Raw genomic sequence first — 24,850 nt, 5'->3', positions numbered from 1 at the left:
TCACTTTATCTTATATAATTATTAATTGGAATTAAGATTTCTAAAAAGATTTAATTTTAGAAAAAAAAACATTTCTAAAAAGAAACTTATAAAGATGGCATTTCATCTATTATGAAAAATATTATTCCTTGAACTCTCAATATGAACTTGACCATTTATCTACTCAATTTTGGATTATTTTTCCAAATTGAAATGATAATGATCAACTTTAATTTTATGCTGAAATGTTATTTTATATTTTTTTCTCATGAATCATCATATATATAAGCTAAAGAAAAAATATTATTATTTTTATGCAATTTAATATATTATAATTAAAATTTTGATATTCAATAACTAAATTATATAGTTTGACTCTCAAAAATAAATCATGATAATTGATTAGAAATACTAGAATTCTGGATAATATTATATTAGTAAATAATGAATTAAAAAAAACTAAAATAATAAAATTGATAACCTTCAATCTTCATATATAATAGCAAAAAAATCTTTAATAGTATTTGGTTAAAAAGAAAACATATAATTTTATTTTAGAATATATATATATATATTTATACTGATTTATAACATATTATACCAAATACTCTATAAGAAACCATTTTTACATTATAATTTATATATTATTAATATTGTATTATTTAATTTGTATTTAAACCACTTAACGCTAATCACTGATAATGATTGGTATTACTTTTCTATGTTTCCCTTTTTAGCACACCTAATAATGAGTTAAAATATTAATATGAATAACAGCGAGATGATTGAAATTTTTTTATTCGTTTTTTTAGTCGAATTTTAAATTTGAAAAGATTTTATTAGTGAGGTCGCTCCTGTTATAATATGTGAATTTAAATTTAATTGAACTTTCGATAAGTATAGTAAATATAATATTTAAATGTGCATCTTAACTTGATCGTAACCGTTATTAATGTCCTTTAACTTTAAGTGTGTATAAGTACAAATTTCAAGTTATTTAAAATTGAATATACAGACATGTCTGTCCTACATGACACAATACATGTAAAAGTTAAATTTTCACATAGACCGCTTAAGCTTCGTAAAATTTCACGCATATTTCAATTGAAATATATATATATAGTTTAATAAGATAACATATTTTGTTTGGTTAACTTAATTTAATCACCTAATAAACATACGTAAATTCATGCAAAAGTTCATTCAAGATTTGAATCAAGAGCAGTTTCATAATATAATAGATATATACTATCGTAAAGAAATAAACTTTTTTTTTATGTATACCTAATTTGACTCTTCGAATTACTAAATACGAAGTCACCTTAATTAAGGAATTTTCAGTTCAGGTGCAAGTAGTAGCAATAATGATAGACAAACATTTAAATTTTGTTCTCCAATGCTACCTACCATTGCTAGTCTACTACAATCTACTCTCAAATGGGTGGCATCAAAAGTAACAAAAACAAGATTTGACCAAAAACCAAAAAGGCAAAACAATAGGTACAATTTTTTCACTTTCTTGTCCAACCCCTTCTTTTTCTTTTAACTTTTTTCTTGAAAAAAAGAGAAACTTTTTTTGTTTGATTGAAAGAGGAGGGAATGATGATGAGTTAGGGGTGGGAAAGGGGGGATGGAGAAAGCAGAGGAAGAGTTAGAGAGAAGGAGTAAGTTCTTGAATAGTTTGATTTTGAAGAAGAAATCAGTTGAGGAGAAACAGCAAAATGAGGGTTTGAATGTTTGTGTGAGAGCTTCAGATATGTCATTTGCTTTGCAAAATCATGCCTTTAAGTGTGCAAGAAACAATCTTGATGCTACTATGGCTTGTGGGAAGGTGGACAGTAAAAGACTTGCTTTGGCTCTTAAAAAGGTACTATTTTTTCTACTTGAGTAGTATTTGTGTGATATTGGGGTGTTGTTTCTGGTTTATGCTGCTCAGTTGTGAAGTTTATGGTTTTCTTGGAGTTTTTGCATTGTGGGGTTTTTTGATTTGCTAAGTTCTGTTGAGTGTGTGATTAAAGTTAGCATTTTGATTGTTGTGTGTGTGTGTGGTGGTTGGGGGGGTGGGTGGTAAATTCAGGTTGTTCTTATGTTTCTTGTTTTCTCTGCAAAATGATGTCTTCAAGTGTGCAAGAGGTAATCTCTTGATGCTATTGTCTTAGTTTACGTGTTTTGGTTATTGCACTATTTTGTTGTTGTTACTGTTTTGATTTGCTTGTTGTACTTGATCCGACGGTCCTCAACAGACTCTCGTAAGATTTGTGTACACTCTACCTTCTTGTTTATGCTACCCAATTGTGAGGTTTATGGTTTTCTTGAATTGCTATTGATTTTGTTTGATTTGCTTAGTTCTGTTGAATGTGTGTTTGCATTTTGATAGTTTTTATGTGTGTAGGGAATTCTATGAATTTGATAAGATCATGTTTGAGTTAAAATTTCTGTGATGTGGTTAATAATTTTAGTAGTTTGATAGAATGACATGAGATAGCTTAAATGGAATAAGTATGGTTAGTGAGGATTCATATAGCCGACTCAACTTGTTTGGGATTAAGGGATACTCGTTGTCATCTTGGCTTATGCTCAAGATGACAATGGCAGTGCTAACGTATCGTCCCCTCTAAACTTCTTCATAGATCATTCACTGTGATGTTGTATAGGATATGTGCAACAACGAATGAGTGCTCAGCGTTGAAATGATTTCCTATTGCCTTGGTGATCTGCAGAGCTTATGTCCATCTGTTAACAAGCTTTATTTGGAAAAATTGTAGTAGTACGATATTCAATAACATGAATACGTGATAGACTAGTGTAAATGACCTGCCCCCAGTCAGCTCAATTCGTAAAGGTTGAGGGACTTGTGACTTAGGTTACAGGTTCAAGCGCTGCGCCAAGCAAACTAAGTCTGGCATTTAAGTGGAGAAGTACAAAGGCTGCGGTTGGTCCTAAGGGCTAGCTCCAGACGGATGTCTTGGTCATTAAAGAAAGTGTACACGACTTAATACACTCTTAATTTGGATAGATGCTGCAATAGATGTCTTGTCACGTTAAAAGCATAAAACGACAACAAAGTAAGCACTCTTAGAAATGTCAGCAAAGAGCAAACTGAACATTGGCTAAATTTAAGATATCTTAGCTACGGTATAGGAAACAGCTCTATACTTATCATCCGCGGAGGATTTAGAACTTGTTTATCTATGCAAGCAATGATATAAGAATGGACTCCAGAAACACTGAAATTCCAGTAGTAGAACATTGGCTAATAAACCACCTAGAAACTAGATGGATACACACTAAGGAAAAGACCAAAGGTGACCATTCCTTTTTACATGTACGTCAAAGTGCACTTCCTCGAGTGCAGATATGTTTAACGAGAATCATGCATAATAAACTAGAGATGTGAGTTGTGGTCTCTATATATGGCCTTGGACAGTACTCACCTCATGAACTAGCTTTTTGAGTTGAGTTATGCCTAAAATCCATTATCTTTACATGGCATCAGAGCAAATTCGTCCATGTTCTTAGTTTACCCAATGTTGAAAGTCCCATGTCATATTGTTCCAATCCTATGCATGTGGGAGCGTTAGAATGTCCTACATTTGTTGAGGAACGAGCTGTTGTCTTTTTATACGAACTCAGACGTCAAGGTTCATTTTCTTTTGTCCATTAAGCTATAAATGGAGTAGTAATGTATTCTACGTGCACAACCATAGTCAGCATAAGGTAAGTGTTGATTCTATCCCAACAAAGCAACCTAAGCCGCGGAGCTAGGTTGGAATAGAAAAAAAAAAGACAAGGACCATGAGGGATATCGGAATGATTTAGGTCATACAAGGCAACCGAGGGATGGTCATTATCTTCTAGGCTTCTTCATTTCTATCAATGCCAAGAATCGGAAATAACCTATCTACCTAGGGAAAAAGGTCTGCTTACACTCTATTCTTCTCAGACCTCACTTCTATAGGACGATGCAATGAGTATCTTACTCTTTTTGCTTCATTTCTATCAACATATTTTCGATCTTTTTCCGTTACAATAATAATAATAATCAAAATTCACATTTTTTGCCCTAAACTTTTTCAGGAATTTGACTCAACATATGGACCAGCTTGGCATTGTATTGTGGGAACTAGCTTTGGTTCATATGTGACACATTCCATAGGAGGTTTTTTGTACTTCTCAATTGATAAGGTTTATGTTCTTCTATTTAGGACTGCTGTTGAACCTTTAAATCATTGACAATATACTTCTTGATTTAATTTCTACTTTGTAATTTCTGGAGAGAAAAAAATAATTTATGAGAGGTTTTTGTTTATTTTTATGTTGGATTGTACCATCAACAAATATTTTTCCATGCCACAATTGAAATTGTCCTTAAAGATTTACTATTTTTAACTAGTTAAGTGGTGTGATCCAGCAATCAATGAAATTAGAATAGACTATGAAAAATGAACGTTTAAATTGTAGAGGAGGCAAAAAAATGTCATGTAATTTCTTTCCATTGGTATAAGCTTTGGTAGGTAAAATTATCATGTATTCGTACTAAGGAAAAAAAATTTGTAAGTACTCGTGAATTAATCAAGGTGTACGCAAGCTAATTTTTATAGTTTCTTCTATTTTTAGAGTCAGGTGCAACTTTTGCTATTTTCGATGTCAAATGTAGTTCTTTTATATTATGATGTTTTTCGTTAGACTTTGTTTTCACGATTCTCCTCAAATCTTGTTAAAATATTCAATGAAAATCAAAAGTGCTCAAGAATATATATTTAAAGGACTACTTTAAATCTACACAAACTTAATGGACCATTTTTCTCATTTTCCTCTCATATACAATTTCATCAATTGATATACATGACAAAAAAATATCCATCCAAATTTTTTTCCCCTTTTCCCATTTTAGCAAAATTCATCAACACACAACTATTGCTTCTTCATCATCAAAATTAACACAATTTTTTTATCATATTATAACACAAAAATGACACAAACTTCTTCACAATTAAGTGCACCACATGAAGCTATGTTCTTGATCTTGCCTTATCTCCCTTTATTTGAACTTTTATCAATGTCTCAAGTTTGCAAGTCATTTAGAGATGCTCTAAAACATGATATACTCCCATGGTTGAATATCGTCGTTGAAAAACCGATAAATACTCGATTTTCTGATGAATTTTTGGTGAAAATAATGTCCAAGGCAAAGGGTAGATTGAATGTTGTTGCTCTGAGAAATTGCTATAAGATAACAGATGAAGGGCTTCTACAAGTTATTGCTAGTAATCCTTTTATCAACAAGGTATGTTATGGTATATATATGAAATGATGTGATTATTAATGGATAAGATATGGTTGGTTGGTGGAATCCTTATAATTTTTTTCAATTTGTGGTGATATTTTTTTTAAAAATATTTGAAAGTATAATTTTAAAGATATAATGAATTTAATATTAAATGTTGTATAAGATTAAATTTGTCGAGATAAAATTCTGAATCCTATCTATCCATAGTTTCCGCTTGGTGTCTGGTACTTTTGGGCCTCAAGTAATTTGAATTCAATCGTTTCGCATAGTATTGTCATAGGCATGGTTAACCTCTGAAGCAAAATGTAAAATATGTTGAGCGCTTCATCTGATCACTTAACTGGTGCTTCAGTATCCTCATTAAGGCTCTAATGCGTACTAATTTGAAGGAGATAACTGAATAATTATATTTCTTTTTATTGTAATTTTTTTAAAAAATTCCTCTATGTTCTATTTGTGTTTTGTGCTTAAAGCTTCGTATGGATCTTTTATACTTTATTCTCCCAAATCATGATTTTAGCCATTTTCAAGCACCTCATATTTTTTTCGTGATATCCAAAAATTCGATCATTTCCATATAATTTCTCTTTGCATTTCCCTTTCCAACTAACTTCGAAACTAAAAATCTTTTCACCTATCAACCAATAAACTAGCCTAGATAAATTCATGAACTCCATTAAATTTATTATTCTTACCTAATATATGAACCATGAATTTATCTGTTTTGAAACTTTGACTAATTTAAATATTATTATATATAAAAGCCCTCCCTATCAAACGTTATACTTCTCGACTAATCTGAATTCGTACGATGTAAAGTTCATTTCGATCGAAACTTTGATTAAATCTTTTTTTTTCCAGCTATATTTACAAGGGTGCACTAGCTTAACCATTGAGGGAGTCATTGGTGCAATAAAATTACTCACCAAACCAAACCATAAGCTAAAAAACTTAGCTATTTCTGGCATCTACAATGTGAAAATAGAAGATTTTCAAACACTTTGTTATCTAATGGGAATAAATCAAATGCAAATGAATCAAATAACGAAGAATTACTACCACATGAGACACGAATTATACGCGTTCAAACAAGAATCTCAGCCTTCAATCGACGTAGATATATGTCCGAAATGTGGTGAAATAAGAGAAGTTTTTGATTGTCCAAGAGATTCTTGTAAACGGAGAATGCAGCAACAACAACAACAACAAAAGCAACTTCTTATAGAGTGCAGGTATGGTTAAAAAATTGTATGAGCTAGTTACTTTTTGAATTCGATTTTTGAAAAAATAGTTTATATTTTAAAAGTAATTACTTTCGATGTGAAAATACCATGATGATGATGTTATGGATTTCGAACTTAAACAAGTAAAAAGTCTGACATGTTATCATTGATTTGGATCTAACTTAAAAATGAAAAAGTGAAACTTCATTATAGTGTCTTGGATTTCGTCTAGGATACAATGATAATGGAATTTCACCTTTTTTAAGTTCAAAATCCATGAGAATATCGTGGATTCGATAAATTGCTATATTTTATTTATGAGTATGAAAATTGACTATCTTTTAAAGTATCAAATGGATGGATTAAACGGAATGAATTAATAAACAAATGGTTTATTGACCTTACTTTGGGCTGCGATGGACTAGGTAAAAATGGGCTGAATAATGGACCATAGCTCAATATGTTCCAACTCTTATAATGTTTTAACTTTTTCTTTATTTGTTTTCCTTTGTAATTTATTTAATTATCTAATTAAAACTTTTTTATTATTATGATTATATATTTAATTCTCATAGGTCAAACTCGACCAGTGTTAAATGGACTATACCGAACAAGTCAAAATAAGCCGAGTTAATAAATGAATAATGTATTTACCCTTTCAAACTTAGACGAACCGCATGAATCATACTTCATGAGCTAATTTTACCACTCGTTAATGTAGAGGTTGCTTCCTTTGTGTCCCAAGATGTGAAGAATGTGGTGTATGCACTAAAGATGAAGAATTAGGTGAAGCAGCTTGTGTAGACATATTGTGCTTAAATTGTTGGCTTCATCTTCCAAAATGTAATTTTTGTAACAAGGCATATTGCAACCAACATGCTTATCAACAACATGTTGGCTCTTCTTTAGGGTTCTTGTGTAGTGAGTGTAGTTTTCATGCAACACAAAGTTCACATTAGTGGTTTTGAAATGAATTCTTGAATATTAAGTTTACGAATTCTGAATATTAGAATATGATGGTAATTAGTGTTCGAGTTCAAGATTCATACATATTAGGTGGATATCTTAATAGAAATACAGAGTTTGGGTTAAAGCTATCGATTTGTGCTGAATTAGTAACTTGTGGTGTTGATTTATCTCTCGTTAATATTTTCTTCGTTTCAATTTATATGATGATGTGGTTGTTTTCATTATCTCCCGTTTTGCAAGTTTAATTGTTCTATTTACCTATTTAAATTATTATATCCTTTGAATTAAAACACAGCTTGATGCTGAGTTGTCTATACACCCTTGTTGTCGATTGAGAATAAATACTTGACCAACTCAATACCAAAGTGTGTTTTAATACAAAAAAAAAAAAACCATAAATCAATTATTTATTATTTTATTTACTTACACTAAACTATCACTTTATTTGACATAAAATACACCTTGTTGTTGAGTTGGCCTAAATGTGTTTGTTGTCAACTCAAAGTACATATTTGGTCAACTCAGCATCGAGATGTGTTTTTATATAAAGAAAATAGTGGTTCGTTTAGTAGGTCAAATAAACAATAAATAATTGAGATATACAACTCACAAAAATTAATAATACGAACGTATTTTTAATCATCGACTCTTTTTAAAATACCTTCTTTTTGTGTGATTTGTTATAATAAAACTTCTAATTACTTCCCTCCAACACAGTAATAAACACATATTTTTTGTTGACAAATTCAACGTTTGAACATAGCAACAAGCTCATGAATTCAATATTTTGTATTCACTTACTCTATTTTTATTTGTTTAATATTAACTTGACACATTTTATAAAATAACAAAAAAATTACAAATTTATTATATCAATCTTGGAGTATAATAAATTTAATATTTTAAAATATATAATGAGAGATGACTATATTTAATAATATATTGTCTTTTTTGTTTTTCAGAAATCGAACAAGTAAAAATAGACATGTAAAAGTGAACGAAGGAAATAGTAAGTTTGTATAGCTCCATTGAATTTACATAAATATTTTTAAGATAATATTTTATGTTTACTCACCGATCAACACCAAAAAATATATTAAAAAATTATTTATTTTTGGATAAAGATAACCTTTTATTTTTCACTTAAATTTGAAATAGTGACACCCAAATAAAAAATATTCTTGGGTCAATTATTGACAGACAAGAAAATCTCAACTTGCAAGCAATTACCAAACAATTGGACCCCATAAAAATGAAATTTTAAAAACGTGTTAAATTTTGTATACTAATAAAGGGAAAAGAATATAAAAAAGGATTTTTGAAATTAACCACTACCATATAATAATTAAAAAGAATATATAAAAATGTATGATGTAAAAGGACATCCACTCAGAGTTGGTCGTTTCTATCTTGAGCATTTATGGTTCATTTAATTACCGAAACGAGATATATAAGAATATTTCAATGCGAGGTAAATTAAGATTAATTAAATTTTCATTTTATTAGTAAAAGTTTGATTTTCATCTTATAATTTAATATCTTGTTTGCCCTACCTTTCGACTCTCGACATGGAAGATATAAGGAGATTTATTTATTTTAATACAAAATATATACCGAAATTAATTAACTATTTTATAATTAATTCCGAAATAAATAATCTTGAGTTTTTATTGTGATTTTTAATATTTATATTTAATGATTTAGACCCTTTTGCACGTGAAAGCTATGTATTGACAACTTGTTAGATAGTGACATTAAATCAAACTCCTTTATCTCCCTCCACCAAAAAAAAAGTATCCAATTTTTAAAATCTTAAACATGTTTGTTCCAAAAAGAAAAAAGATTTTTTGACCCACAAATAAAATATTCAATATGATTTATTGTCTCATTCAATTTATTTATTGGAAGGAATCTTATTTATTTAAGATCATTCCAAGTATTTACATATAACAAATGATATTTAATGTCTGGTTCGATAGAGCTTAAAAATAATTAGTTCATCTTTAAATAAATGATTCTTCGGCTTTGACCTGAGCGCAATGTTGTGGTGTTGGTTGGTTCCAACAAACCTTTTAAGTTAGTGGTTCAACAAAAGTAGAAGATAAAACGTAGTTTCTTTTGTTGGTTCAGTTCATTGAGCTACATATCCCTAGTTATTTGATAAAGACAATTTTACTGTTGCTCTTAAACTCCGCTCGTTTTTCATTTGTAGTTCCTTAAACCCCAAAGGATTTGGAGAGGATAGTGTACACGACCTCAAATGTACCTCAGTGGCAGATAGATTGTTTTTGATAGATCCTCGACTCAGAGAAACAGTAAAAAGCAATTCAAAAAGAATTAGGCAAAAACAACAGATAGTAGCAGAACAATACGATGATCGAGATATAAGGAAGCATGTTATGACTAAATAACATTAATATATATATATATATACTTGTGAAACACAATGTAACAAAATAAATAGTTACAAATTGAAGAAGTTATTTGGATGGGATAAATTCCATCAAGTTACAGAAAAAAGAAAAGACCAAACCAATTGGATACTAAGATGTCTAGCTAGAGCTAAACAAAAGTTGACAAGAAACAAAACTTGATAGCTACACAGATTTTAACTTGCTGAAATAAAATAGATAATGCTTCACTGATTTACGGCGTTGAGCAGTCTTCAGATATCATAGCTAGGTCTCCTTACCGGCTAACAGAGGAGTGGAAGTTGCAGAGAAACCAACTCCATTAGACTCGGGGGTGGAGCACTCAGGCGATTTCTTGCTGAGGCCATATGGTGCTAAGTTCATCACCCTACAAAATATGAATCCGTACTTAAATCTCAATACTTTCTTGCATTGTGCTTGCGAGTATCTAATAAAGCATAACAAAAACAAAGCGATAAAACAAGAAATGGTAATAGTTTACCTTTCCTTGCGCTTCTCCAGAAAACGAGCCAAAGATGCTTTCCTAGCTTGTGGAACCGCTGCAGAAAATGTAAATGATTAGAAGCAGCGAAGGTTGGAGATGAGTTGCATTGGAAGTAGTTACTTCCATTTCGGAGCAACATAATTAGTTATTGCAAGCTTTTATGTTACAAGTATGTTCTGAGTTTCCACTCCGGCACGCCATACCTGCTGTCATTATGGTAGTCGCCCCAACAGGTCCTAGTGATGTCACAATCTTTGAAGTGTCCAATTTGACATGGGGAGTCACTGAAATGTTTGCAGTTTTAGACATCTTCATGTCATCTTTGTTTCCAGAACTGCCATCAGATTGACCAATGGGATGGGAAGAAACGGACATAGGGCTAGAAAGACCCGAGGCAGGCAGCATGTTTGGGGTTTGGTTCACACAAACACCATCTGCAGCAGCAGGTTTCGATGCAGATGCCTGAAGTTGAAACCTTGGCTGCACCACATTAGGTGGAGCACAGCCATGTCCAGCCAAAAACATAATAGCCTGTGCCTGAGTAACACATGCCACGCAAAGATAAACAAACCTTAGGGAAACTTCTTAGCTTATTGCATTTTTTTTTTTCTCTTTCTGGATTAATGATAGCCTCTCTTTATATCAGTTTGTGTGCATGCAAGAGCGAGAAAGAGCGGGTACCTTCTCAGGGGAGATATCCTCGAAGACATTGACCATCCCACCATAGAAGATGGTCAGTTGAGCAGGTGCTGCAGAACCCTTGGAATTAAACCTGCAAAAGATGTACGGAATTTCCGACAAAGTTGCTTTCTTAGCCAAGTTGTCATATATATTTTATGTTTTACAATTAATCGTGTGTCAACCAACTGCATAACAGTCATCATTGGTATTAACTGCATATTGATGTGCCATTATACCTACCAAATACGACTCCTCTAACACAATCTACGCAGTTTTGTGTGCACAAAATGGTGAACTTACCAAGGTTCGGTTGTTCCAGCCACAGAGCCACGCGATGGAAGCATTGAATGAGGAGCTGTAACAGGAATTCCACCAAGAACTTGCTTCATCTGGCCAATACCACCAAAATGAGTCTTGTAGGAGGGGTTGTTCATGTTAAATGGAAGCATCTTAACATCATATGGAAGATGCATTGCATGCACATTCTGTTGCAGATTAGAATGTGTCAAGCAAAAAAAAATTTCCTTGTCAACCACGACGATCTATTTTTTCTTCCCAAATAAATTTAAAAGAAGTGTCATTCATTTCGAAAGGAATCCATAGACAATAAAAACAGGAGATTGTTGAAAATTTATTTTCGGAGTATAATTTCGCAAATGAATGACACAAGAAGTCGAGATAATTGACAAGTGCTCCTGTATATTGAGCTAAAACTTCAGCAAAGCATTAATAACAAATTGCTTGACTAAAAAACATGGAAATTTGAGTGCTCTCATTTGTACGTCGCAGGGATCCTATATAAATATATCTAAACCAACTTCGTTTAGTTAAAGGGACAAGACAAACCTGGAGTTCACCAGGCTGACGTTTGAGACCAGCATCGACTCCATCTGTGGCAGATAGAGCTTTGAAGGTGTTCTCATCTTGAGCAGAGTTCAAGGACATGAAATGAGGTACACCAACCTTGCTCGACATTGGCCAGCGAAACCCTGAAGCAATCGAGAATCATTTTAACTTTATACATACAAACAATAACAAAAAACATGGACAGAACTATAAAGTTTTGTATGGATTCGGCTGAACCCCGTAGTTCTATTAGGAAATCAACTACATATGTACAAAAATTAAATTCCGAACACAGTTGCTAACACCGGATGTTGTTATCCTAGAATTTAGAATCTATAAACTTCAAATCTTGGCTCCCTGAACAAGCCTACAATCAATCCAAATTGCTATGAACTCATAACTTAATACTACAAAAGGAAATCTTTCGTTATGTCCAATTCAACCAACGATAACTAAGAGTTTCTTCTTTTAGATTCAACGAAGGAAACACGAACTACCAAAAGGATCTTTATTCATAAGCTTCATACATCAAACTACTAAAAAACTTAACAAAGTACTATAAATCAAAATCAATCAATCAACATATGCGGTGTAATCCCACTCGTGGGGTCTTAAGGAGCATAATAAAGTGTATGCATACCTTACCTTGCCTTTACAGTTTCCAAAAGACTCTCCACTCAAGCAATTTACTAAAATCAAAATCAATCAATCAACATACCTACTGTAATCCCATGATCGATGTCTAGGGAGGGTAGAGTATACGCACACCTTAACTTACACCACCTTCGAGGTAGAAATACTGTTTTCGACAGACCCTCAACTCAAACAAATTACTAAACCAGAAAGTAAAAAAAATAGTTCTTTTTAGCAACTAGAAACCTAGCCAAAAAAAGTTGCATCTTAAACAGGAAAACCAATTCACCCAAGCAACACAACAAAAGAATTACTCAATTTAGCTAACAAATTAAAGAACACACATGCATTTAAAGAACTCAACAAATCAAATTATATACTTTATTAGCTGAAAATTCAAAAGCAACCCTTTTTACCAAACTCATAAATGAACCTAAAAAACAACTAAAGGTCAGGTTTTTATGCTCACAAATCACAACAAAACCAAAAATTTGTCAATTTTGGTTTCAAAGAAAAACAAACCAGAGTCTTTTGAGCTTTCAACAGGTTCATCCTTGACTACAAGTAAAGAATCTTTGATATTCAATCCCATAAAGTCCCTCTCCATCTCTTTGAATTTTCAAGAAACACCCAAAATTCAAGATTTCAAGAGAATATAAAGAACCCCACGAAGCAGATCAAACCAAAACAAAACTAGAAGAGAAAAAATAAACCAGAAACCCAAAAGCAAAGAAAAGTGAGAAAGGAATGAAAGAGAAATAGTTTATAGTACAAAATGCTTCTAACAGCAGCAAATAGAGGCAAAATAGAGAAGTTGATAGCTTTTTATTTATTATTAGTGGCTTAATCAACGTTTTTTTCCTTTTGGTTTTATGGGGGGCGGGGGTAGGGGGTAAGGGGGTAAGCACTTCAACTAATAGTAGCGGAGTCAAAATTTTAATTAAAAAATAATAAAATATAAAGTAATAAAATTGGATAAAATAAATATTCAATAACGAGAAATTATATCATAAGATATATATAAGAATAAATTAATTAATCAAAAACTCTTCAGAATTATTTTAATTTTAAGAGGCGCATAAAAAGAAAACACGTCAAATAATTTAAGACAAATTAAGTATGAAATAACTTTTTAAAATTAACAATCGAATCGTACCATTGACATCCCAACTTCGTAACGACGAAAATAACCAAGGGTATTCTTGACATTTCATAATGGAATAGTTTTTCATGTGATGCTAATAAAATAGGGTGGGGTGGGGTTGGGCGTTGGGGTGGGTGGTGGGTGGGGGTGGGGACAGCTTACCTATAGAACCGGTAAATAACCGGTTGTACCGGTAAGGTACCACGTGCGAACATTTAGATAAACACATGTTAACAAATATGTATCATTTTCCATCCACTTGTATGTGGTACCACAAGCACGTGCTTTCGTCGAATTAGAGATAGACATGTGTCCCTATAAGAATCTCGTAGATCATCGACGTTAACATGTCAAAATTTTTGAAAGTATTTAGACGATCATTTATAAGTTAAAATGTTCGACTATTAGATACGTGTTAAGTTCAGAAAATCAATCTATGATTTTTTTTTAAGCTAGTTCAGAAATTATCTTCACTATACACCTTATCCTTCTATCCAAGTGGCCACGTAATGATACTTCAGGGGGATTTTAATGAATCAAATCTAAGATTAAAACGAGCTTATCGAGTATTGACTAAACATTGTCATCCTATTTTTGAATAATGAAAGCGTCTTATTAGTTGGATCAGTTAGTACAAGTAAAAACTTTGAATCAGGTACAAACTCCTAACTAGCTAACTTTTTAATGATTTTAAAACCTCAACCATTATATTAATAACTCCTCATATTGTGTCAAGAGGTGTCGTTATTAATATATACAAATATGAAACTAAAATTTAACCTATTTACACAACGTAATTTCTCGAAAAATGAAGTCGAATATACTCGAGATATTGTGTGTGGATAACAATTAGGAACATGTGGGGCCCTTGTGATGTGTCATGGTCCCACAGACCAAATTTGTTGATATGAAAGCACGTGCGAATTTAATAAGAGGATAAGTGGTAAAGTCGTAAATATGAACGAAAAATAAGTCCAATTTTGTCCCAAAAAAGTTGAGACTTTTTTTAAACTATTCTTTATTTTTTAAACATAAATTTTAAAAAAAGGTTAATCTTGAAAGAAAAATATATAAAATATATATCAAAATGTTAATTATTTGATACGCGAAATAAGATAAATCACGATTGAGATTATCTTATCTAATGTATACATTAATTAAAGAAAAATGATTTTTTTTATCAACATACATATATATTTACTTCATAAAATTTACTTAATAATAATTAATTAAAATACCTGATACAAATAAATTTTAATCCGCATTTAATTACATAACCATGAACACATATCAACCTATGCATTTATTGCTTTACCTAATTTTTGTGTCTATTTTTTTTAAATTAAAAAATATTAATTTTTTTTTTGGTTTGAAATTGGGTGACACCATGTTATATCACCTGTTACTTTAACTTAACTTCATTAAATAAATGATTTGCATTATTAAAATTAAATATTTTAAAATAAGAACGTGGCGTTTGGTGGTATAAAAGTTGAGCTTTACACGCAATTTTGTGAAAAAAATTAATTAGTTATGCCTAACTAATTAATTATTCCTTCACGTGTTTGGTCAAACATTAATACAACAACAATTCTAAATTTAGGGAGCGGAGGTAGAAGCTCAGATATAAATTAAGTCGAATTTGTAGTAAGAAATTAATAACATATTTAATATAGACTATGCAATAAAGGAAAAAAAGCATAAATATACTTTGAACTATTGTAAATGGTGTGCAGATACCATTTATCATATTTTTGAGATATTGATGCCTCCGTCATAAAAAAAACTAGAGCACATATGTCATTCACTCTAATAGAAGACTGTATAGAGACACGTGACACAATCTTATTCGTCCATCCAATAATTGATAAATGTCGATCGGAGGATAAAATTATGCACGTGCATGTTCGTTAGTGTAAAGGGTATATATGTTCTAGTTTTTTGACGTTAGGGGCATCAATGTCCCAAAAGAATGACGAAAGGTATCTGCATACCATTTACAATAGTTTAAGAATATATTTGTTCTTTCACGCTACAAAAAAAGTATAAAAGTATAAAAAAAAATAACACGATAGGAAACTACGCAAAATTGTTGATACTATTGATATTAAAGGAGAAACATGTCTTAGGGCACCAAACTACAAGCCTAATATGCAGGAAAGCGAGACAACATTTAACTATTTATAGATTTTTTATTTTAATTTAAAATTTTTGAATCCTTTTAGCTAAAGTCATTTTCTTGATAAATGAATAACATTTTTTATTGGTCAAATAATATATTTATAATAAGAAATTCATTAAATATAAATCAATTGTAAATTTTAAAAATTATAAAGTTGAAATTCATAATTTAGGTGCCGCATGTCTATTTCTTTATAAAAATGAATTGATTATTTTAATTTATCAACTTTATTATTCCTTCCATTTAATTATGACTGGGGAGTATAAAAATTAAGAAATCATCTAAAAAACAAATTTAATTTTTGCATAACATATAACATAAAAGTATTTCAATAATTCTCACCTAACTTAACACGAGGACAATCACATAGCTAGTTTTAATAGATATTCATTAAATTTATAGATAGAGTATATTCAAGCACAACTTATTATTATTTTTATCTTTTATATTTTTCAATAAATTTCAAATAGGTAGATATGTATTTTCTGTATTATTGATTAATTCATAGATATAGATCGTAGTATTTTTGAAAATCTTAATAACTCAGTTAATTAACTATATGAACTTTCATTTTCTACTTAATTTGTCGATCAGTAATTTATTCTTGTTTTCTCCTCATGCTATTTTATTTGAAAAAAAAAAGAAAAAGAAAGAAGAAGATGCTATTCTTCTTTCCTTATGCTGCCTATTACTTATATATGGATTTTACATATTTTTATTCTTCATTCGATATTTTGATACTCATATTAAAATTTAATTATTTCTGATATTTTACGTGTTACTTTGACTATTAATATATATAATAATAATAATTTATGTATTTATCAATTGGTCCCCCTAAAGTATCCATCACCACATGGTGTTACATTGAAGCCCCCAAATGGATCTAGACAAACTAAATATACCTAAAAAAATAATTTTGAAGCTTTTATTATTCCATGTGACATGCATGTTAATTTTTATGCAAAGTACAAATATCAATAGTGATTTTTTATGCAAAGTACAAATATCAATATAAATGAAAAACGTAAATATATAGTGTATGTTATAAAACTTAGGGTGTAAGTTTCGAATATTAAATTGTAAGTTTTCAGACGTAAAAACACACATTCTAATTTATTATACTTATCAAAAAAAAAATTGATATTTATATATACATCTAATTTTTCGATAAAACAAATTATCCGATCCCCTTTTTGTGCCTTAGCTCCTTATTTAAGTCACTAGTAGTATTTTCAATGATAAATATTTTCCAACAAATTTCAAATTAATAATTTAAAACAAAACTTTTATGTATAAATTAACAAATTTCACTATATTAATAAATTTGATATTGATCCATCTCTTAGTCCCTTTCCTCAATTTTTTCAAGAAAAAGTGTAACACTTTTTTCCATATATTGCCCCATATCTAGAAAAGATCAAATCAAACAAAGATGATAATATAAAGACTAATATTTTTTAAATATAATAATAAAAAAATATATACATAATTTATTCGATTTCAAATAAAATCTTACGTGCGCCATTAAAATTTATATTGGTCCCCTCTAAAGTATCCATCATCACATCGTGTTGCATAGAAGGCCTCAAATCAATTTAGAGAAATATGCCTACAATTAATGGTGAAGCTTTTATTATTTCATGTGACATACATGTTCATTTTAATAAAAAGTGCAAAATATCAAATATATATATATATTTTAAAAATATATTTTCTATTACTGTATTATGTTTTATGCTTTGCCTGATGCTGCACAAAATACCTTACTCTCATATCTCCGACTTGATCAAGACTCAAGTTAAATATATTATCTTTTTGAAATTTTTTTTATGAATGATTAGGAATGAGTGATAAAAGAAATATTATTATTTTAGACTAATTTTTTTTAAAAAATTTAATACTACACTTGTGAAATTCTATAAATAAAGTTCGAAAACAATAACAAGGTCACTATTATACACTTCTAAGGAAGACTAATAAATATGCATTTGTTTTTGGTAAATAATAAAGAAAACTTACATAAATATACTATAATCCATTTAAAAGTGTACTCTTGAAAATAAAGTTCTTTTTTAATTATTCTTTACTTTTGACGAATTTAACTATCCATATTGTAACTGTAAAACAATAATAAAAATATTACCAAAATCTTGAAAATCTAGCTTTGAATATGACATTTCATTTAAAGAATTGATTTTTATTCAAGTGTCTGTATATCTTTATCATTTGTCTATGGCTATAATGCAATTGGTATAAAAAACACAAAGTTCCCATGTGTTCTATCAAATTGTCTTTATAATTCGTAATACGTGTCTAAGTTATGTGAGAATTTATATCATTTTCATCCTCGATACGATTTATATTTACCTCCTAGTCTCCGTCCTTATATATCCACACCCTTAGCCCCTCGGCCACGAAGTTATGTGAAAATTTATATATATGCAAACCACCTTACTCTTATCTTTATAGGATAGAGAGGTTATTTTCGAGAGACTCTCAACTCAAAAGAAGTGAACAAATAAAATAGCAAGTAGTGGTGCAGTTTAACGAGTCGTTTGATGTGAGATATAACATAGAATAATCTCAAAATAAAATGCAAGATTGTTTTAATCATATGTTTGGTTGGAGGTATTAAGTAGTCCTTAAATTTTTCATCCCACCTTTCTACCATAGTTATGTGATAAGTTGGTGAAGGGTCGGAATCAGTCCACAAACCCCTTCCATCGTTCGTATCTGCCCTGTCTCAATCGATCGAGCTCTATTATCTGTATAGGAATAACTTGTTCCCAACTAAAAGACGCTACTATCAATTAATAATATTAGACTAAGAAGATAAAATAAAAATAGATGTTTCTCATATTGGACATATTTCAACACCTACAAAATAGATTTGTCTTGTATTTCATCAATCAAATTATCAACTTCTCAAATATATTCAATTAATTTCAAACCAAACTTTTTATGACAAAACTGTTGTATTAATGCAACAGGACTGTACAGTTAGCCTATCATTTCCACAAAACCAGAATATGCAGAAAAAGGGTAAACAAAATAGAAAAATTCATGAATTAGTGGTCTCCGATGTAACTATGACGTCCACAGAGCGAGCCAGAGGCTTACGAGGAAGAAGCTGATCCAGTCTCGAGTGGCTCGCTGATTTCAAGAAGTTCATTGCAAAGACCTGTAAAAACAACGGAATCTGTTTCTATAGGTTTAAATTTGAGTAGAGCTGAAGGAATCAAATCCTCCTCTTCAAGTGTTATAGCCCTCTCCCCGGTAGCTGGAAAATGGGGTATCACCCGCCTCTTGACAAGCACTGGATGTAACAAATCAAACTCTAAGCTTGGTTCCTTTAACGCCGAGCTCACAAACTAGAAAAACAATAGAAGGAACAAAAAATGAGAAAGAAAAATCTATAAAATCACATGCGTATACATATACAGACACGAAATTACCAATGAATCATCACAAGGAACAATAGATAGCAAAATAAATCTGGAAATTTACTCCGAAAACAAAAGGGTAACTTAAACAACATAAAAGTTTCACTTATATGTTAACTTAGGACTATCCATGTGTCCTATATACTTAAAACAGGTATGGTGGTGGGACTCCTTAAAAATGTTGATCGGTGCGTGTTAGATCCTCCAAAAGTAGTTCATTTTTTGGAGGATGCAACATGGGTTCAACAACATTTTGGAGAGTTCAAGCAACATAGCAGATACTCCGTAGATTTAGTCTAAACAAAATGTAATATTAACTATTCTACATTTCTTCTTTGGCAGTTGGGTAAGGTTGTTGTTCTTGTTTCCTAATAACATCAGGTTTAGAATTAGAGTTTGTCCTCGTATTGTTATGAGTGCCTATTACAATAACAACAACTATGCCTTAGTCCCAAGCATGTCGGGGTCGGGGTCGGGCTGTGGGTGACTATTCTTTCACAAATTATATCTAGCTTATTCGACATTTTAACTTCTTTTTTTTCACACGGAGATATGAAAAAGGGAATTTCTGTTTTAGTTGATTAATGCAAATCCAAATCTAAACTACACAAATGGTATGCTGTAATGCAACCAGAGAACTTCCTTGTACGGGTTTACTCATCCCCGGTGCCCCATCCTACCTTTTCTTTCTGATATGTAAAATTACTCACCACTTTTTATCTCCTATTTACATGTTATTGCAAGAGAGTATGTTGCAATCAGAATTAAACTGAATCGACGCCCAACACCCCTATCTTGTATTTTTCAAGCCTTTAGTAATGCTATTATACCGTGTATCGGATATTTTTGAGAACTCAAAGATTATTTATGTCTCCTTCTTCTTGGTACATGTCTAATGATAAGCCACAATCCTTCGACATACTCAACAGAGTGAAGGCAATAATAGATTAAGTGTGTGAGAGAGGGAGGGCGCAAAAGGTACAGGACTTAAATTAGGAGCCAACCATTGAAGGAGCTAAGACATATCGGGCCATGGGGCGGGGGGCAGTGAAGAATCTATTATTGCTCTCGCAAAGTTATTGTATTCTATGCTTAGTATGCTGGAAATAAATGAAGCTTTACTTTTGAATCTAACGTAAGTTCCTTTGAAAAGAATCCCCAATTTGAATTTAGTAACCAACCATAAAAGGCAAAGAACAAACCTCATAAAGAGCACTAGTTGGCTCAGAAGGTAGAAAGACACCTTGAAGCAATACTCCATCTGGAAACTGAATTCGGATAATGGATCTGTTGTACTTCTTTCTTGCAGCTTTTGCCTGTTTTTCCCGAAAAGATTTAGGAATCAATAATTTCGACTCCTCTAGTTTCTTCCTCTTCATCTCTGCCTCTCTTCTCAATTCCTCATGTGTGAGGTTAAAGAATGAGTCAGGTAGCACAATTTTTGCTGCAACGCTCTCCGGAACAGAAAAGAACACTTTAATCTGTTGAGTAAAGAAATAAGAATGTCAGAGGTAGAAAATAGCGCGATTGCTGAACAAAATGTCATATGAATAGGATATTAGAATGCTGTTTCAAGAGTATAGAAAGTGTTGATATAACTTCCCAAAATCAAGCCTGACCCCGTACTCATCAAAATAGATAATAATGTTTGGTATTATTCACCATGACACTAACTTGTAAAAGTCTATAGAGGCAACTAAATCATTCCATTTCTCGGAAGAATAGACATAACCCAACGAGTTAATTATAAAGCAAAATTCACAACGTTTGATCGTTACATAAAACATACTGACACAACAGGTGGTACCTGACATGCTGAGATACTGGTAATGGTGTTATTAAAAAAGAAGGTTCATCAATTCATTTGGTAGAGTACTATCTCTAGTAAAGAAGCCTGACCAAAGTAATTGCACAGGATTAAAGCTTTTCAGCGCACAGAAACAAGAAATGAGTGATTTTATGTTGTCGTTGCCAATCTAAACGAAAGAATCATATGCTTAAAACAGCTACTTCAACAAATGTTTAATTTCTTTCTGCCTACGGATTTCTTTGCATGTAAGAAACTACGACATATGAGAACAAACCAAACTGATCGGTCAGGTCAATACACATAGAAGCAATATTTTTAGCTACACTCCTATACTGAATTCACCTTCAAAAGAACCTTATGATTGTCATTTAATTACTGTTCTCACTGAAGAATAATTCAGACCAAACGTATGTCAGTCTTCCGCACAACCAATCAATAAGCTCTCCTTCCTAAATCCAGATAACCACGAGAAGGGCCGACAATGAAAAGCCCCAGATAGATGCTCGGGTCCCTTTCTAAAGCAAATACAGGTTAACACGAAATGATACAACTAATAAACATATTGTTATTGTTACATCTCTTGCATACACGTTCGGCTATCTGTGTCTCAGAGGAACAAGTATCATGAGTGTTAATTTATGAAAAGAAGTATAAAAAATTATGAAGTCAACGAATCCAATAGTTCACCGCAGAAGGAATATATAAGAAAAAAACAACAAACCCAGTGTAATCCCACAAGTGGGGTCTAGGGAGAGTCGGTGTACGCACACCTTACCCCTCGTAGAGATAGACAAGTTGTTTCTGAATTTGTAAGAGGGCATATAAAAAGATTGTTACTCCACCAACTTACCGAATAATAGTGTTATTCTAGATTAAGCATCAATCCGCATTCTCTCATGACATATTAGGTTTAGTTAATAAATACACTAGGCCAGAAGCAATAGTAGTCTTTAATGTTTTATGAAGTTATGGACTAAAATGCTATATCAGGATGACAACATCATTCATCAATCCTCATGAGAAAGGAATTTACTTATTGGGAAGCCAAGGTGCTAAATCATGTTCAACTAAGAGAAATAATTGAATGCCAAGCTAATTTTATAGCTGAAACATCAGGAAAAGTAATATACAGTCATATGAAAGAGTTAAAGCATTCATCAAGCACTAGTAAACTAAGGTTTTGAGGAGCAGATGGAAACTAAAAGACCGAACGAATTCTACCTGTCTATCAATCTTCTTCAGCTCAACTGGTTTACTCGCGGCCTTAACTTGGGATGCTGATGCCAACTCTTCAACCTTCTTTGGTTCCAAAAGCGAAACTACATTCTTAAGTTTAACAAGTTGTTCTTCAGAAGGAACATCCATCACACCCCAAATTTCCCCACCTTCTTCTTTCAACTCAAATCCAACAAATTCCAATAGCTCAACTCCTCCTACAACATCACCTATAGCCTCCTTTATCTTCGGATTCCCCATCCGTATCTTCCTAAACTTCGCATTCGTTGGCTCCTTCCCGATATTCTTTAACAACTTTACAACAACCTCCACTGATCCATCTAATGGCTTTCCTGAAACATACACACTAACACATTCTTCCACTCCACTCTTAACTTCTTCATCTTTATTTTCAACTCCCAAATCACTCACTTCAGAGGCTAAACAATTATCAATATGACTTGAAACCTCTTCTTCAGAACCAAAAACAGTACAACAAACAGGACATTCAAAAACATTTAATGAATACCCTTTTGGATTCCTCTTACCAGAAGTGACTAATTCACCATATGGATCAAAATCATCCTTTAATTCACTCTTATTAACATGATTAACACATTTATTATCAATTCTTTCATCAGAATCACTTGTTTCTTTAACCAATGATTTTGTATTTGGCTTTGAAGGTAAATTTTGTGATGACAAATTATTAACATGATTTGGGGGTGGCCCTGAAGATGATGAAGAACTACCCAATACTCTACCTTGGCCTTTAAACTTACCTGAAGATGAAAAAGACACCTTTTTCATGAACCCCTTCATTTTATCCTTCATATCACCCATTTTTCAACAACACCCTTTTGCTAAAAGCTATCAATCAATCAAATCAAATCAAAATCTTGAAAAAAATTCAATCTTTATCTATATGGGGTTTCTTAATTTGTGTTTGTATATATCAAGAAAGTGAAAAAAAGGGATTTTTTTTTTCCTTAGATCTCTTTATAGGACTGAGAAATCTAAGGAAAAAGCTTAGGTTTTCTTGAAAGTTGAAAATTGGGAAGAAGAAGAAAAACAATGAGAAAGTGGAAAATAAGAATTTTTTATTTTTTATATTTATAAAAAAAATCTAATCTTGTATTTTTTTTATTAAGATGTGTTTGGATGGAATGTTCTATAAAACACGGGAATTTTGAGGCGGAATTAGTAAAAGAAGAGGTATAACATAAGCAAGTAAGCGAGTCTCAAGAAAATTGAAGTTTTTGTCACGATGAATCAAGTTGCTTCCAAGTCAATAGTGATCTTATTTCTATTTATGTTTCTGCTTTTGAAACTGTCGTTTGTGTCTTTGAACGAATCTGTTCTCGGAACAAAAGTTTGAAACCATAGAAGGAAAATAAAAATCTATTCTTGTTTGACCAATGAAGATGACATCTCAATAAGAAAATTAGATCGAGGCTAGAGCGAATATATAATTAGAAGGTCGTATAATATACAAACTAAATTATCTTGAAATAATAATTTATGAATTAATTTAATTTATTTAAGAAGTGACATAAAGTAACTTCAAGCAAAAAAAATTATATTATAAATACAATTTCAAATATAATATTGAAATACAAATCTCTCTTTTTATTCTATATATATTAAATGATTTCAAAGTTCAAAAAAAATATTGAGAATGTAATAACTTTTTTTAATGGCATGTAAGATAATTCCAACACAATAGAAATTCCAAATTTTATACATCTTATTCATAATATTTATTTTAAAATATTACTTCATTATACACTTAATAATCCTTTAATATTTAACTTTTTCAAACTCCATAAAAAAAATTATCAAAATTTTCATTTTTATAAGTTTACGTAACAAATATCACTAACAAGAAATACATACTGTTATTAAGCATATAATAAAATACAAACTAAAAGAATCATTAAATTGTTCGTTTGGAAATTTTCCATATGAAGAATTAATTGCTCAAAAAATATAATTAAAATTTCGAGGGATGCACGTCTCCATTTCTTAATTACTTTATTTGTCTTTTACTTATACTATAAGTAATTGACTTTGGACATATTTAAGCTGATTTTTATTTGATTATATTAAAATATTTTACATATTTATTTATATCTTCGATAAGTCGCTATTTCTATTGAATTTACTGAAAAGCTTTTTGTTTTATCCTTACATATGATTATGTATTTAACTTGTAATGCAATACTACTCATGTAATTAATATAGCTATCTTATCCTAGTCGACTAAGATTTAATAGTATAGTCCTAATATGATTCAAACTCTAACTCGTCAACCTGTTTTGATGAACCTATTCCTTCGACGTATTTCGTCAAGCTTCCTTTAACAGTTTATAAATGGAGCATAATTTATAATTTGAAGTTTTTAGTAAACCAAACAGATAATACATAAAAAAAAATCATAATCTTTAACTTTTACAAATAATTTAGCTGATATATAATCATGGTATAATATGCCAATAACTAATATGTATATATTA

At 31.0% G+C, this 24,850-nt stretch overlaps 4 protein-coding genes across 5 annotated transcripts; 2 read left to right on the top strand and 2 right to left on the bottom strand.

The window, feature by feature from the left end:
* Positions 1-1,472: 1,472 nt before the first annotated feature.
* LOC101251712 (dynein light chain 1, cytoplasmic) lies at positions 1,473-4,352 on the top strand. Its single transcript, XM_004228678.5, has 2 exons — positions 1,473-1,846; positions 4,057-4,352. Exons 1-2 carry the CDS (start codon positions 1,610-1,612, stop codon positions 4,210-4,212), a joined length of 393 nt encoding a protein of 130 aa, XP_004228726.1. The 5' UTR covers positions 1,473-1,609; the 3' UTR covers positions 4,213-4,352.
* Positions 4,353-4,760: 408 nt separating this feature from the next.
* Positions 4,761-7,589, top strand: LOC101254415 (F-box protein SKIP28). Its single transcript, XM_004228686.5, has 3 exons — positions 4,761-5,266; positions 6,131-6,501; positions 7,214-7,589. The coding sequence occupies exons 1-3, from the start codon at positions 4,952-4,954 to the stop codon at positions 7,449-7,451; spliced, it is 924 nt and encodes a 307-aa protein (XP_004228734.2). The 5' UTR covers positions 4,761-4,951; the 3' UTR covers positions 7,452-7,589.
* A 2,269-nt stretch (positions 7,590-9,858) lies between these two features.
* LOC100191114 (jasmonate ZIM-domain protein 3) lies at positions 9,859-13,589 on the bottom strand. 2 transcript variants are annotated; one of them, XM_010319438.4, is made up of 7 exons: positions 13,060-13,589; positions 11,905-12,047; positions 11,359-11,543; positions 11,059-11,149; positions 10,581-10,914; positions 10,375-10,432; positions 9,859-10,260 (listed from the first exon to the last, which is right to left on the bottom strand). In XM_010319438.4, the coding sequence occupies exons 1-7, from the start codon at positions 13,142-13,144 to the stop codon at positions 10,140-10,142; spliced, it is 1,017 nt and encodes a 338-aa protein (XP_010317740.1). In that variant the 5' UTR covers positions 13,145-13,589; the 3' UTR covers positions 9,859-10,139. The 2 variants fall into 2 exon arrangements, with proteins under 2 accessions (XP_010317740.1, NP_001234373.1); NM_001247444.1 differs by having other exon boundaries at positions 10,140-10,260; positions 11,359-11,447; positions 13,060-13,144.
* Positions 13,590-18,734: 5,145 nt separating this feature from the next.
* On the bottom strand, positions 18,735-23,791 carry LOC101251912 (plant UBX domain-containing protein 2). The gene is made up of 3 exons (XM_004228589.5): positions 22,341-23,791; positions 20,512-20,790; positions 18,735-19,237 (listed from the first exon to the last, which is right to left on the bottom strand). The coding sequence occupies exons 1-3, from the start codon at positions 23,175-23,177 to the stop codon at positions 18,983-18,985; spliced, it is 1,371 nt and encodes a 456-aa protein (XP_004228637.2). The 5' UTR covers positions 23,178-23,791; the 3' UTR covers positions 18,735-18,982.
* Between the last annotated feature and the right edge of the window lie 1,059 nt (positions 23,792-24,850).

Source organism: Solanum lycopersicum, chromosome 1 (assembly GCF_036512215.1).
Source record: "Solanum lycopersicum chromosome 1, SLM_r2.1".
Lineage (NCBI taxonomy): Eukaryota > Viridiplantae > Streptophyta > Magnoliopsida > Solanales > Solanaceae > Solanum > Solanum lycopersicum.
The sequence above is the reverse complement of the archived record's forward strand: the minus strand, read 5'-3'. Positions and strand labels throughout refer to the sequence as shown.

Bases quoted from the DNA above. Each gene is read 5' to 3' on its own strand.
- LOC101251712 (XM_004228678.5), top strand. From the start codon at position 1,610: ATGGAGAAAGCAGAGGAAGAGTTAGAGAGAAGGAGTAAGTTCTTGAAT. The intron at 1,847-4,056 runs GTACTATTTTTT...AAACTTTTTCAG, and splicing joins TTGCTTTGGCTCTTAAAAAG to GAATTTGACTCAACATATGG.
- LOC101254415 (XM_004228686.5), top strand. From the start codon at position 4,952: ATGACACAAACTTCTTCACAATTAAGTGCACCACATGAAGCTATGTTC. The intron at 5,267-6,130 runs GTATGTTATGGT...TTTTTTTTCCAG, and splicing joins GTAATCCTTTTATCAACAAG to CTATATTTACAAGGGTGCAC. The intron at 6,502-7,213 runs GTATGGTTAAAA...TCGTTAATGTAG, and splicing joins CAACTTCTTATAGAGTGCAG to AGGTTGCTTCCTTTGTGTCC.
- LOC100191114 (XM_010319438.4), bottom strand. From the start codon at position 13,144: ATGGAGAGGGACTTTATGGGATTGAATATCAAAGATTCTTTACTTGTA. The intron at 11,150-11,358 runs GTAAGTTCACCA...CATCTTTTGCAG, and splicing joins GCTGGAACAACCGAACCTTG to GTTTAATTCCAAGGGTTCTG. The intron at 10,261-10,374 runs GTAAACTATTAC...CATATTTTGTAG, and splicing joins CTGGAGAAGCGCAAGGAAAG to GGTGATGAACTTAGCACCAT.
- LOC101251912 (XM_004228589.5), bottom strand. From the start codon at position 23,177: ATGGGTGATATGAAGGATAAAATGAAGGGGTTCATGAAAAAGGTGTCT. The intron at 20,791-22,340 runs GTAGAATTCGTT...TTTACTCAACAG, and splicing joins TGAAGAAGATTGATAGACAG to ATTAAAGTGTTCTTTTCTGT. The intron at 19,238-20,511 runs GTTTGTTCTTTG...TTGTTTTTCTAG, and splicing joins CAACTAGTGCTCTTTATGAG to TTTGTGAGCTCGGCGTTAAA.